Below are 13620 nucleotides of genomic sequence, written 5' to 3'. Positions count from 1 at the left end.
CCTTCTAGGGCAACCCTGGAGCAAATGGCCTCACTGGTTCTAAGGGTGCTGCTGTGAGTAAAATGTGCAGCCTGGGTTTAATGGCATTTAATGTGTGCAGATTCTCCACTCGCTCCCTCATGATGGACACACTTTGTTTTCCATCAGGGCCTCCCTGGTGTCGCTGGAGCTCCCGGCCTCCCTGGTCCCCGTGGTATTCCTGGCCCTGTGGGTGCTGCCGGTGCTACTGGTCCTAGAGGACTTGTCGTAAGTGGTCATAGCCATGGCTTTCGGCATGCTAAAATACACACTTTACCGTTGTCTTTACCAGCTTTATTTCTTCCTATTTTCCTTCCCTGGTATTTTTAGTTTATATTTTTAAAATAATTTTATGTACAGACATGTACATTCTTCTCTTTCTCTCTCTTTTTCACACACACACAAACACACACACACACACACACACACACACACACACAGGCACACACACATGCATGCACACATCCTCCTATTCTAAGCTTTTTCCAAGATAGATGAGACCCAGTTCTACAAAGTAGTCTCCATTCCACCATCATCATTTCATTCCTGGTAGTCCATTTAAGTATGAACTTAGAGAACTGAAGTCTCTCTTTATCTTAACACACAAATATTCCAAATTATGTGTATGCTAAAAGAGTTCTAACTAACATTTGTCACTTGACCACGGTTTTTATGTTGGATCTTAGGGTGAGCCTGGTCCAGCTGGCTCCAAAGGAGAGACTGGCAACAAGGGTGAGCCTGTAAGTAGTTCTCTGATCACAATTTTGTGGGCTAGCCTTTCAATGCACTTTTATATCTAGCAGGATACAATATAAATTTTTTTCCTTTTCTTTTCTCTTGTTCTTTTCATTAAATAGGGTGCTGCTGGTCCCCAAGGCCTTCCTGGCCCCAGTGGTGAAGAAGGAAAGAGAGGTTCCAATGGTGAACCTGGATCCGCTGGCCCCGCAGGACCTCCTGGGCTAAGGGTAGATTCCAAATGTTTCCACAACCAGATACACTACAGGCAGATGATAACACTCTTTAATTGGGAATTGGTCAAAATTGCTGAGAGCGTTTTTCTAGATGAAAGAAGCATCTGCTTCCCATCTGTTTTATTAAATCAGTGACTCTCAAATTTGGTATGTTATAAAAGTAGTTCAGAAACAATGTTGACCTACTTTTGCAAGATGCGCTTCCACATATTCCCTTGGGGTTGGGTGACAAAGTTGGGCTTGGTTTGCGTTTTCCATCTTCTCTGTAGGGATCATGCCATGTTTTAATGTGCTTTGCCTTATGGGATTCAAGGGTTTTCTCCTGATTCCTTTCTGGTTCATGGACTCTCCTGCAGGGTAATCCAGGTTCTCGTGGTCTTCCTGGAGCTGATGGCAGAGCTGGTGTCATGGTAAGCTGTCCATCACTAATTTCTGGTGAAGAAGCTAGATATTTCTGGTGATGGATGGGTCATAAGCATTATCATACTCTTCATTCATTCTTTTTTTTTTAAATAGGGTCCTCCTGGTAATCGTGGTTCAAGTGGTCCTGCTGGAGTCCGAGGCCCCAATGGAGATTCTGGTCGTCCTGGAGAGCCTGGTCTCATGGGACCCCGAGTAAGTCAGATCTGTCACCCTGTCCTTTTTCAAAGGGTTTAGTTAACTTTGAAGAAAAAGATAAAATTAACTGAAGAAAATTTTTGGTGATCTTGCAGACTTTTTCATTTAATTTCATCAAATCTCTGTAGATGTTTTTATGTGCTTATTGCATAAACATCTTGTTTATTACTTGACAAAGGGTTTTTAAATTTTTCAGAGAACAGATCTATTTCTAGTATATCAATTAGACTGGTCCTCCTATCAGCATGAATCTTTTAATATGTGAGCTTTGAATAAAGTGTTCATACAATGTATGAGGGCTATACATTATTAGTAATATATTAGATTCATAAGTGCAATCATTTTTTCCAGCAACCACAAAGTGTTATAATGTATTCAGCATCATACTATCTATGGAGAAATGACCTTTAGAGCTATAGACACTCTGACCCATAGCAATACAGTAATTTTTTTGTCCCATTATCTCTTATGGGTGAATATGGTCTGTAATTGCACCATAAACAAATAATAGAGATGCCAAATACAGCAGTAAAAAATCCACTTTGGAAATGGCTTACTAAAAGTATTAGATTTTTTTTCTTTTATGGGATAAATACCATGATACATTTTGCCCCCATAGCCAGCTGCTTAAAAGTTTCTTGTGATATCTGGAAGTGGATCAGTTACACTAAAATTTAATAAAGGAAAAAGGAACACACACAAACATACACAAAATAGGGAAAAAATTCAGAGCTCTTTTTGTACCTTCTGTCTAATAGCTAATATCCCTAATAATGTACATTCGGCAATAAGCAAAAAGTGAGGAAAAACTACATTTTTGAGATTTCAATTAATCTGAACCTCCAGCGTCAACCTGAAAGCATTCTTATTTGTTTGGCAGGGTCTTCCTGGCTCCCCCGGAAGCGTTGGCCCAACTGGTAAAGAAGGTCCTGTCGTAAGTATTGTTCCTATCCTATTATATTTTCAAGGACACTTATTACACCCTTATCAAGTCAATTTTGTGGCTTATTTATACATGAATGCATTGAAAATAAGTATCAGCCACCTACATCATCTGGGAAGGCAGAGTAATAGATTGTAATTATGGAGTCCAAATGAACACAGGACTGAAAGCAGAGAAGGGGAAAAGAAAACCATGGCAGGGAAAATTGAAACAGGTGATGAGGGTATGGAAGAGAGAAGAGAAGAAAAATTGCCTACATATGAGATTGAATTGGGTGTGTGTGTACTGACATCCTATTTAGAAAAGGAAAATTGATTCATAATTTATTGACACTTTATATGAGCGGTTCTATGCATTCGAATAAACGATTGCTGTTTCATCCTGTGGCAACATCATACGCTTGAGGTTGGGAGACAGGTGTATGCTGAGCAAACTTTTAACTCTGGTTTCAGGGCCTTCCTGGTATCGACGGCCGGCCTGGCCCAATTGGCCCAGCTGGAGCAAGAGGCGAGGCTGGCAACATTGGATTTCCTGGACCTAAAGGCCCCACTGTAAGAATCATCACAACTTCCTTTCTCCTCAGTATTTGTTTAGGACATTTCACAAGAACTCCTATTTCTCTCCTGCTTCTCAGTCTAGTCTACCTCAATACAGAACAACTAGAGGCCATGTGTCACATTTAAATTATACCTTTACCACATTATCATAACCAGCTGAAAGACCACTTCCTAAATCTTGTGCTTCCAAAGATACAGTGGCCTCTTGCTACGTATGGAGCCTCTTACTGTGTATGAGGATGGATCATGACTCAAATTACCAATTTTTTTTAATTAGGAAGCTCAGAAAAACAAGCAAGCAAGAAATCAGCATTTCAGAACTGTTCTCACTAATTGGATGTTACATTTGTAAGACTGCTTTTTGTTTTTAATCTTTATTACAGGGTGAACCTGGCAAACATGGTGATAAAGGTCATCCTGGTCTTGCTGGTGCTCGGGTAGGTGCTGATGCCAGAGAAATCTATTTACATGGAAGACACCCAAAAAATATTTCCTTTAGGGTTATGGAATATCATCTGAGATTTTCTTTCTAAGCTGGTATCCTCAAGGGTCCCATGACCATTGTAAAATAGCACATATGAGGGGAAAAACAAAGGAGGGGGTAACAATGGTCGATAGGAAACGTACTCATTACATTACATTACATTACCCGTGTAACTGTAACCCCTCTGAACAGTATCTTTACAATAAAACATATATAAATATATATACAATCAAAAAGATAGCACACAGGGAAGGCAGTGAGCTAAACAAATGGAAATATAAGACAAGGATACTAAAAAAGCCTATAGCCTTTAATTTATTCACTGTGTCATTATGTGGTAATATTCTCAAGCCTTAATAAATCTCTTCCAACCATGGACTTCCCTTGAAACATATCAAAACTTAGTCAACATTCAGGCCTTGGAGTTTAATTCATGCCAAAATGAGAGTTTGGCTTTGAGGACTTAACTGTACAGTTTCTTTGAAGCATCTTAGACTGCTTGTCCCTCATGTAACCATCAAACTTTCTATTAAACATTTTTAGGGTGCTCCAGGTCCTGATGGAAACAATGGTGCTCAGGGGCCTCCCGGACCCCAAGTGAGTATTCCTCCCACTCCCAAGCCTTTCCACAATGGAAGGTATCTAGTCTCTTAAAACTCCCATTGCCGTTTTCTAGTCCAAATATTGGATAGCCAGGAGGAACCTGGGCAAGCACTGATATGGATGCTGTCTGACTTGTTACTTTCAGGGTGTCCAAGGTGGCAAAGGAGAACAGGGTCCTGCTGGCCCTCCAGGCTTCCAGGTGAGTCACACACATTTAAGCTTCTGCCCATGGCCACACTCTCTATTATAATTCACTGTCTCCTTCTCCCCTGCCACGCCAAACATGGCTTCAGAACTGAAGCAGAAGGAGTTTTTGTTTTGTTTTAAGTTTAGCAAGGAGTTTAGTTAACAAACTAGAGAGATATAGAAATGCAAGAGAGAAACATCTCCTGCTTCACATGTTGATGAGTGGTCCTTTTCTCTTAATTTCAATGTGGGGACTTGAATTCTTAACTAGACACCCAGTCCTTCTTACCTAGACACCCAGTCATATGACCTAGAAACCCCTAATCATTTTGCTAAGTTTCCAAGTACAGAGACAAGGGGTAATATAGGTCTTGTTATTATTCCAAGCCATGGAGACAAATGGTCTAAATCTACCCAAATACACAGGGATGATAGGTAACTTCAGGACATCCATTTGCCAGACTTACAGAATGCAGTTTGTCAAAGAAAACTTGTGGAATTCATGATCCTGCCCAGACTGATGTTAAGTCATTTCCCCCTTAAATCTGATTATGAGCAAATCCATTACACATGATGATAAGATTGAGGTTTGTATGTTTTTTCATTTAGGGTCTGCCTGGTCCCTCAGGTTCAGCCGGAGAAGTTGGAAAACCAGGAGAAAGGGTGAGTAAACCCAGTGATAATGAATTCACCTAAAATTAAGAATCTTCTTCTGTTTAATGACTTACTGCAGTGCCACTCCAATATGCAAAAGGAAATTTCATATTTCATATGTTAATGATAGTGTTCTCTCTAGTTGGTGCTGAGGGAGAGAATAAAACAAGTTACTTATTTTACTTCAAATTACTTTGTTTTATGGATGGAATGAAACATCACATTATGAAAGTAAGCCCTATTGATGCACATTTCATATAATAGCTTTACTTTTTGTTTTGTTCTCAGTAATATTAAAATACAGATTATTTCCTTCTCCACAGCAAAAACATAAATGCACTGATTTTCCATCAAACCAGACTCTGAAAAATTGCTTTTAATGTTTATCTTGGCATTCAGACGTAACACTGTTCTCCACAATCAGAGCATGAGTTCTGAGTCATTTTCTCTGTAATTGTGATGAATGTGCCTCCATTTAGTTCCATTCTGTGGCCTGGTCTCCTTTGTCAACACTGGGGCACATTAAGGAGACAGCTGGTCAGTAATAAAAGAAATACACTTGGGTATACAATTAACTAGCTAATATACAGAAGAATATGATAATTTCTGTTAAGAAGGCAGTCTGTTATATAACTAAAAACAGGCAATGTCTGATTTTGTTCATTACTATTTATCGTATTATCAAAGGCAATAGTCTGCTTTGTCATTTTTTAAAGATACTGCTGCAAAATTTAAAAAATGTACATTTTCTGATACCAAGTTCTAGCACAGGACCATCTTTGATATCAATGGAATTCTCTTTTTATACCTTCCCTAGACAACTGAAAGTTGTGTATCTTTAAGCATTTCTGTAGGTAGTGCCCCTGTAGGTTTATATCATTCTTTCAGAACCCTTTAAATATCATGATTGCAAACAAATTTAGAGATCACACAATATATTCCATGCTTTATTTATTTTTGTGTTTTGCCTAGGGTCTTCCTGGTGAATTTGGTCTCCCTGGTCCTGCTGGTCCAAGAGTAAGTGCTACTTGGTTTTCATAAAGTTCTGGCAATCTGTTTTTAAAAGGAGTAATGAAGTTACTGATTCCTATCCTTACAGTAAGATCCTAGCCCTCTCCTGCAATCGGGTCTGATCTGTAGGCAATACTAGATACCCAAGTAAATAATAAGCTTTTTGGTTTAATTGCTCATATTTCTTATGCAGTAACCACATGGTACAAGAAGTGTAAGTGAATTAATATATGTATTATAGCAGTGACTTACACAAACAAGTATTATATAGTTGAGTCACTGCTCAGCTTGAACCAAGGGAAAATAATACTATCTTAGAATTTGAAGTCAACTTTTTGCAATGCATGTTGATGCACAAAGTCTAAAACTGAACTCATGAGTCAAGTTCTTATTACATTGTTTAAACCTTGGTTTGACTCTAGAACCATTCTATATATTTGGTCATTATTTTTAGAGAACCAACTTTTACCTCTTCACATCCCACCACATAGAGTAATGAAAATTAACTGAGCACTAAATTCACCTTCACAACATATCTTATAACTTCTGTGTTGCTCCACCATAGAATCTGTGGTTTCAACTTTAAAATAGATGGAATTATCCATGTCTGAATACATAAATAAAATACACAAATAAAATGATTTTTGTCTATGTATAATAGCATACCTGGGATGATTTAAGGATTGCAGTTAATGTATCACATTGTATTACTAGATAGGAAGACCAAAACTCATTTCATAAACCGTAGTACCATGAAACCACAGTTATTGAGAGGTCCTTTGATAGAGTTGCAATGTGGATCTTCTGACAAATATTCTGGGCCAGAGAGTGTCATGTTCTACCTATATTTAGAGCAAATTTGGAGGTAAATGGATTAACTTGTAAGGCCCCAGTTGAATATTGTAAGTGCACTATTTATCAGTGCACTATTTAAAAGGTGGTAGAGACAAAAGAATATAATCTTACCTACACCTGACACATAATCTAAAGCATCACAATCTTTTCCTTTAACTAGAATGCATAACTGACATTTATTTTTACCTGTAGAACTATTGCAGCAAAGAGGATTTTTAAAAAAGTAACCTATTTCTAAATAATTATGCCCTAGAAGCAGCACATTTGGGTATTATAGCCCCAGAACTTTGAACTGAGACCGCAAGCACTGTCTACCTCTTCCCCCTCTCTTCATTTCATCAGTGGATAAATTACAAAGGAGATTTTAATTTGCTGAAAATGTGAAAGAATCAGGGCTAATGATATAAGCAAACATGGGCCACAGGGCATAAAACAGTGTCTCTAAAAGCGACTTGTCATTTCTCCTTTACAGGGGGAACGTGGTCCCCCAGGAGAAAGTGGTGCTGCTGGTCCTTCTGGTCCTATTGGAAGCCGCGGTCCTTCTGGACCCCCAGGACCTGATGGAAACAAGGTAACTTTCTGTTTTGTGGATTAGCTGCATGATCCCTGTATCCTAGAACAACTAAATCCTTTACAATAGAAAAAAAATGTCTTCAGATTTCATTTATTTCTAATTTTGTAATGATCCTCAAATCAACACATAGCAATTTACTGCTGACTCCAGGGCACCTGAACTATTTCAAAAGAGAAAAAGTATAGTGGCAAGGAGGAGAGTGTTCTACAAACAATAATGAATTAGTAATTAGTGTCAGTTTCGCCTCTTTTCTCATTACATCATTTAAACCTTCATTTGGCTCTAGAACCATCCTTTTTATCTGACCATTATTTTTAGAGAAGCAGCTTCTACCTTTTCACATCCCACCACATAGAGTAATGAAAATTAACTGGGCACTAAATTCACTTTCACAACAGGTCTTAAAACTTCTATGTTGTTCCACCAGAGAATCTGTGGTTTCAATTTTAAGATATGGAATTATCCATGTCTGAAAATGGATTACTTGAACCACAATAAAAGAAGGCAAATCATATTACTTCTGATTCATACCTCCCAGGACAAGAATGTGAAGAGTAGTCACAAGAAGCAATTTTAGTATGTGGAATGGTATAAAAGAGAAAAAATTGAAACAAGATAAGAGGGAAAGAAGAAATGAGAAAGGAAATATAGTGGTGTTAGATGGTGTTTTCTGAGGGATCTATTCATCGCAGGAGCCAATAGACAGGCTTTAAGTACATAGAATTGTAAGGTTTATATAAAAATGGAAGCTATAGTCTCCATTCTTAAGTATACTAAAACACAAACATTTCCCCAGTTGACAAGGTTTTGTTCCATGTTTCTTGCCTGGGCTAAGAGACTTATCCAATAAAGGCGATTGTGGACAAACACTTTTCAAGCTCAACTTCCCATTAACCTAGTCTCTCCTCTTTCCACACCTTTCTCCCTTAAGAGGATTGGGAACAGGTTAAAGAAGAATCACAGCCACCCACTCCCACAACCCTCTTCTCTTTAGTCATCCTGTCATTAATAGTATCTCCTTGTTACATTCTTTCTCTTCTCAGTGGCCCTCTTTTGTGTCTCTAAGCAAGCAAGAATGCTATTAAATGTTTAAATTGGAAATCCAAGAGGTTGAATCTCCACTTTCTTCTTTTGCTACTGAAATAATTGATTTCACGTGTATTTGTTTCAAGGGTGAAGCCGGTGCAGTTGGTGCTCCTGGCAATGCTGGTGCATCTGGTCCTGGTGGACTCCCAGGAGAGAGGGGTGCTGCTGGGATACCTGGAGGCAAAGGAGAAAAGGTACCCTGTCAGTATTAGAGACCATACACACCATTGGTGATCTCAAGCAATTAAGGCTGAACAATTTTTGTGGGGGGGGGTGTTGGGGGGGGTTGTTTTGTTTCTTTGTTTTTGTTTTGTTTTTTTACAATTCTTGGCAGGTAGTCTGGTAGCATTTTGACATCTATCTATCACGTTCCCTCTGCCACTAAACACCTACACACTTCTGAACTCACTAATCTGGCAAAATTTCTTGCTACCATGGAATTTCATGCAAACAGATGGTGTTGAGTAATACATGAGGCTCATTTTAATGCCACTAACAATAATGCCTCATTCTGCCCTAATTAATGGGAAGAAGCTATATTGAACAGCTGTCAAGCGTGCTGCTGCATTAGTTATGCCATAAAAGTGATCAGGCACCGCAGCCCGTTGTGATGTTGCCTCACAATTCTGTCCACATGAATTTGTACCTTGCTTGATTATGTATCAGAAGGGTGTATCGGAAGTAGAAAAAAAAATGTTCAGTGATATTCTAAAGAGGACTTTGCTCTTATTTCTCCTTCATTTAACACCCTATAGGATTGAAAGTTCCTCAGTCTTAAATGACTAACAGCATTATAACATCCTCTGAAAAGAAAAAAAATCACCTCCAACAAATTCTGATTTTAAAACTTGGTGCCAAAAATGTTGCTCTTGCTTTATACTTTCAGGGCGAAACTGGTCTCAGAGGTGAAATAGGTACCCCTGGCAGAGATGGTGCTCGTGTAAGTAAATTTTTACTTTGCACTTAGATCTTTGTTTAACATTTTCCTTCATTTCAATTGAGAAAGTTTCCAGAATAGAACCATTGGGGGAAAAAAGGAATCGGAGGAAAGGAATTCAAGTTTAGTAAAATAGTATTCCATTCCTTTCTGGATCATTAATAATATTATTTTACATGTTCCAACAGAAAAATTCAATTAGGCATATCCCTTTGAAAATCACAACCTGAATTTACTACTTCCCATAGTTTTAAATATACCAGTTACAAACTGCAGACCCAAAGCTCAAGGTTTAATAAATAACATTTAATGATTGTTTTTTAAGTGGTAAGACAGCTTCAAGAAATAATATTTATCTTAAAAAATAAGAGCCAGAACCCCTAACAAGGTGTTACAGCTATTCACATATATGCCTTAGGGATTCTGTCTAAGAGCAGCCTTAACGCCAAGGCAATGACAAAAATATATTATCTAGGTATAATTACCCAGAGGTATTTCTAGGCCAGTCTAGTTGGGTTCTTTTCACCTCTCCCTGTAGCTGATTCCTAGTAGTCTTTTTCTTGAATTACCCAATTCTAAGGATCCCAAATAGCACTACTCATTTGCTGTTTTCCAGAGACTTCTACAAGAGTTCAACTCTCCCTAATCTCCAGCCTTCCTGTGCCTTACACATTTTTACAACCTTTATTACTGGAGTGTTTTTGTCCTCCAACTAATTTTAAGATAGGTCTTAATATTATTGTCTCTTTAACAACTGGAACTGAAATGTATCAGGAGCTTCCTTAGTGATCAACTAACGTGTAATATAAGTATTCAGTCACTGTACACACTTAACAGCAGAGAATGACAAGTTCACTTTTGATGGAGTGGAGAGTTATTAATAAAACATGTTTCCTTATTGACATTAGGGTGCTCCTGGTGCTGTAGGTGCCCCTGGTCCTGCTGGAGCTACAGGTGACCGAGTGAGTATTCATTTTCATGTATCTGTCTTGAACTGATAGCACTGACTAAACCTTTCCTGCCCGTGCTAGTCCCCAAGAGCTCCAGCAATTCATTTCTACAGCTTGGTAGAACAGCCACGTATTTAAAATCCTGTGATAGAGCAGCAGGAAACAAATGCTATGTGTTTAAAGTTCTCTTTCCCATCTTATAAATGTGCTAGCAATCTGATCTATACATAATCCTTGTCATTTGTTTTAAAGACTTTCCCTGTTGCCCATTAACAATATCCTAATGCACTAAGCCTCCTCAAAGCTTTCAATTATTTAAGGAAATCAATAAAATACATAGCATGCCTATTTCACATCAAACAGACCATTTAAAACATGCCTTATTTATCGTATTGCAAAGATTGCAGCTAATAGATCAGTCCTATGTCCATCTAAAAATTAAACTGTCCTTCTTCTGGTATGGTGGGTACTGACTTATAGTGGTCTGTAACTGTACAGCCAATACCACTTGAACTCTTAAAATGAATACAACAATATGAAGAGGAAGAATCCACTTCATTTTCCTCTGAGATGTCCATTAGTTATCTCTTCCAGGACAACTGCTAACTCTGACAATAGCCCACTGTTTCCTAATGTTCTCTGTCCCTTCCATTCCTGGAACACCTGTGGAAAGCACATTAACAAACACATCTTTGGTCCCGTTACAGGGTGAAGCTGGTGCTGCTGGTCCTGCTGGCCCTGCTGGTCCTAGAGGTAGCCCTGTAAGTAGAAATCTGTCATTTTGACACTCAGGTCTCAAAACCCGTAGACATTTATGAACCTAAGATTTGCTAAGACATCTTAAATCCCTTTTCCTCCATAGGGTGAACGCGGTGAGGTTGGTCCTGCTGGTCCCAATGGATTCGCTGGTCCTGCTGTGAGTATCACATAATGAAGTTTCATCTGTAGATTTCCCAAGTTGGAGAGCAGAGTGAGTCAGACTATCAGAGCTATTAACTGTTCCTCTCCAACAGGGTGCTGCTGGTCAACCTGGTGCTAAAGGAGAGAAGGGAACCAAAGGACCTAAGGGTGAAAATGGTGTTGTTGGTCCCTCGGGTCCTGTCGGAGCTGCTGGCCCATCTGTAAGTGAATTCTGTGTTGTTTAACACAGTGTTTGTACATTCCCCTAGATTATATACTTTCACGCATATCAGTTAGTGTATTCCAGGAATTATACACGGATTATTTTTTAATTAACAATTTACTTCACAGTGTCTAAGAGTTTTGTAGATGTTATCTTATTTTTGTCTTGAATACCCATAGGGTGATTATGTTGAAGTAGAACATTTGTTTTATATGACATAATCAATTTTTCATTTCTGAATGTTCTTCTAATGGATATGAGAATAATTATCTTGACTAAGAAGAATAACATTTATAAGATCTTGTGTGTGTGTGTGTGTGTGTGTGTGTGTGTGTGTGTGTGTGTGTGTGTGTGTGCGCATGAGTGTGGAGGAGAGGGTAGGAGAAAGAGAGATTTAACTCTTATCTTTTTATTTGCATTTAGGGTCCAAATGGTCCCCCTGGCCCTGTTGGAGGTCGTGGTGATGGAGGTCCCCCTGTGAGTATTTACAGTGGACTCATCACTTTTCTTTAGAATGTTTTAGGGACAGTCTGAAAGTTTTGAGATTTTTGGTAAATTTGAACAACAGGGAAGAGAGTCCTGAGATTCGAGTTCATTTTAATAGAGCAGTTCTAATCTTGTATCCAAGGTCAGCTACTTGGATAGTAACTTAGTCCCAACTGCACATCAGCCCAGTGTATGCTATTACCACCTTGTCTGAGATAATATACCCAAAGTCAACTCCAGGCAGTTTAATTCTGAAGTAAATACAATCTTTTCTTAGTGCCCTATATACTTTTGTGTATGTCCTTCTTCAGCCTGGCCAAGTCTTGCCTTTGCATCCAGTACTATCAGACTAACTCTCTAAAGACCCAGAGATCTCCTGGAGTGAACTCCACTGACTTTTCTGCTTAGTAGTAAGGGCCTTAATGTTCTAGGTCATTTTTGTAGCTTCCTCTATAGATAGTGCCTATGTCCCTAACTGGTAGTTAAGATGGTTACTTATACTTAAGTGTATACATTCTTGTGTATACCTAAATAAGCATAAGTGTCATTGTACCTTATATTAATCTTATAAACATCCTTTAAAAAAAGTCTATCAAAACCTTAATGCACAATATGGGCATTGCAGTTGCTGAGAAGGAAGACATGTGGAGAAGGGCCTACCATGGCTCTGGTTAAATAATACCAACCGGAGGCTGCATGCTACTTACTCTTTAGTCCATGTTAGTCTTGAGAAGACTTGTCAAAGAAGTTTCTGTTGTGTGCAGATCTTTAGAGTTGGTTTAATGGTGGAATTGTAATGTGCTTGGTTCTCAGGGTATGACTGGTTTCCCTGGTGCTGCTGGACGGACTGGTCCTCCTGGACCCAGTGTAAGTCAAACACTCCATAAGTTTTCATTTACTCAAGCTAAAAGATCTAGCGTCTGGTTGGAAACTAGTAAGAAACTCTCTGTAATACATTGACTATTATTTGCTATTACTTTCTTGGTCTAAAATCAATTTTTTTCCTAAATCATGAAGGCAAAATCATCACAAATTGCATTTTATAAGATCAGATTAAAAGGCTTTAATTCATGCAAGCACCAGTCCCCTTTCAGAGGCATGATGTCTGTGTATTAAAAAAAAAAAGAGAGAGGTTTTAGTCACATATCAGATATTTCTATATCTAATTACCCTTTATGGCTAACATTCTGCCTCTGTTGTTGAGGTATAATTGTCCCTGAATTTAAAGGTGGTTTGGTCTCTAATTTAATTCTTATTCAGACTCTCCTGTCAGGACTCAAGAGAATTTAATTAATTACCAAGGATTAAGTCTTCTGGTTAAGGTTTCAGGGGGAAAAAAGTAGCAAAGATGTTGATTTCTTGAAATCCTTTTAGAGGTTCATAACAGAAAAAATCTTCATTCCCTGTAGGCATTTAATTAAACCTAGTTGAGAGCATATGTGATTCTTCAATTGTAAACAAATGTCAATGTTGGCTTTGTTCAAAAAGAAACCCAAAGTCACATTCATTTAAAACTCTTCTGTCTCCTCATAGTTCTGAGTTCAATATGCCAGATGCCAGCAGC

The 13620-nt window shown here is 38.4% G+C and overlaps 1 protein-coding gene across 2 annotated transcripts in view; it reads left to right on the top strand.

Moving 5' to 3' along the window:
- Positions 1-13620, top strand: part of Col1a2 (collagen type I alpha 2 chain) — a 35541-nt gene that overhangs the window by 14239 nt on the left and 7682 nt on the right. For both annotated transcript variants that reach the window (XM_042684578.1, XM_042684577.1), the window contains exons 18-39: positions 9-53; positions 148-246; positions 705-758; positions 876-983; positions 1346-1399; positions 1506-1604; positions 2488-2541; positions 3003-3101; positions 3491-3544; positions 4135-4188; positions 4340-4393; positions 4990-5043; positions 6007-6051; positions 7373-7471; positions 8647-8754; positions 9447-9500; positions 10406-10459; positions 11155-11208; positions 11310-11363; positions 11461-11568; positions 11994-12047; positions 12870-12923. In XM_042684578.1, the coding sequence (XP_042540512.1) occupies positions 9-53; positions 148-246; positions 705-758; positions 876-983; positions 1346-1399; positions 1506-1604; positions 2488-2541; positions 3003-3101; positions 3491-3544; positions 4135-4188; positions 4340-4393; positions 4990-5043; positions 6007-6051; positions 7373-7471; positions 8647-8754; positions 9447-9500; positions 10406-10459; positions 11155-11208; positions 11310-11363; positions 11461-11568; positions 11994-12047; positions 12870-12923 (1512 nt within the window). The remainder of the gene's footprint in view (positions 1-8; positions 54-147; positions 247-704; positions 759-875; positions 984-1345; positions 1400-1505; positions 1605-2487; positions 2542-3002; positions 3102-3490; positions 3545-4134; positions 4189-4339; positions 4394-4989; positions 5044-6006; positions 6052-7372; positions 7472-8646; positions 8755-9446; positions 9501-10405; positions 10460-11154; positions 11209-11309; positions 11364-11460; positions 11569-11993; positions 12048-12869; positions 12924-13620) is intronic.

Source organism: Dipodomys spectabilis, unplaced genomic scaffold, assembly GCF_019054845.1.
Source record: "Dipodomys spectabilis isolate Male_0828 unplaced genomic scaffold, ASM1905484v1 ptg000089l, whole genome shotgun sequence".
Taxonomy (NCBI): domain Eukaryota; kingdom Metazoa; phylum Chordata; class Mammalia; order Rodentia; family Heteromyidae; genus Dipodomys; species Dipodomys spectabilis.
This window is presented reverse-complemented; position numbering and strand designations above follow the sequence as displayed.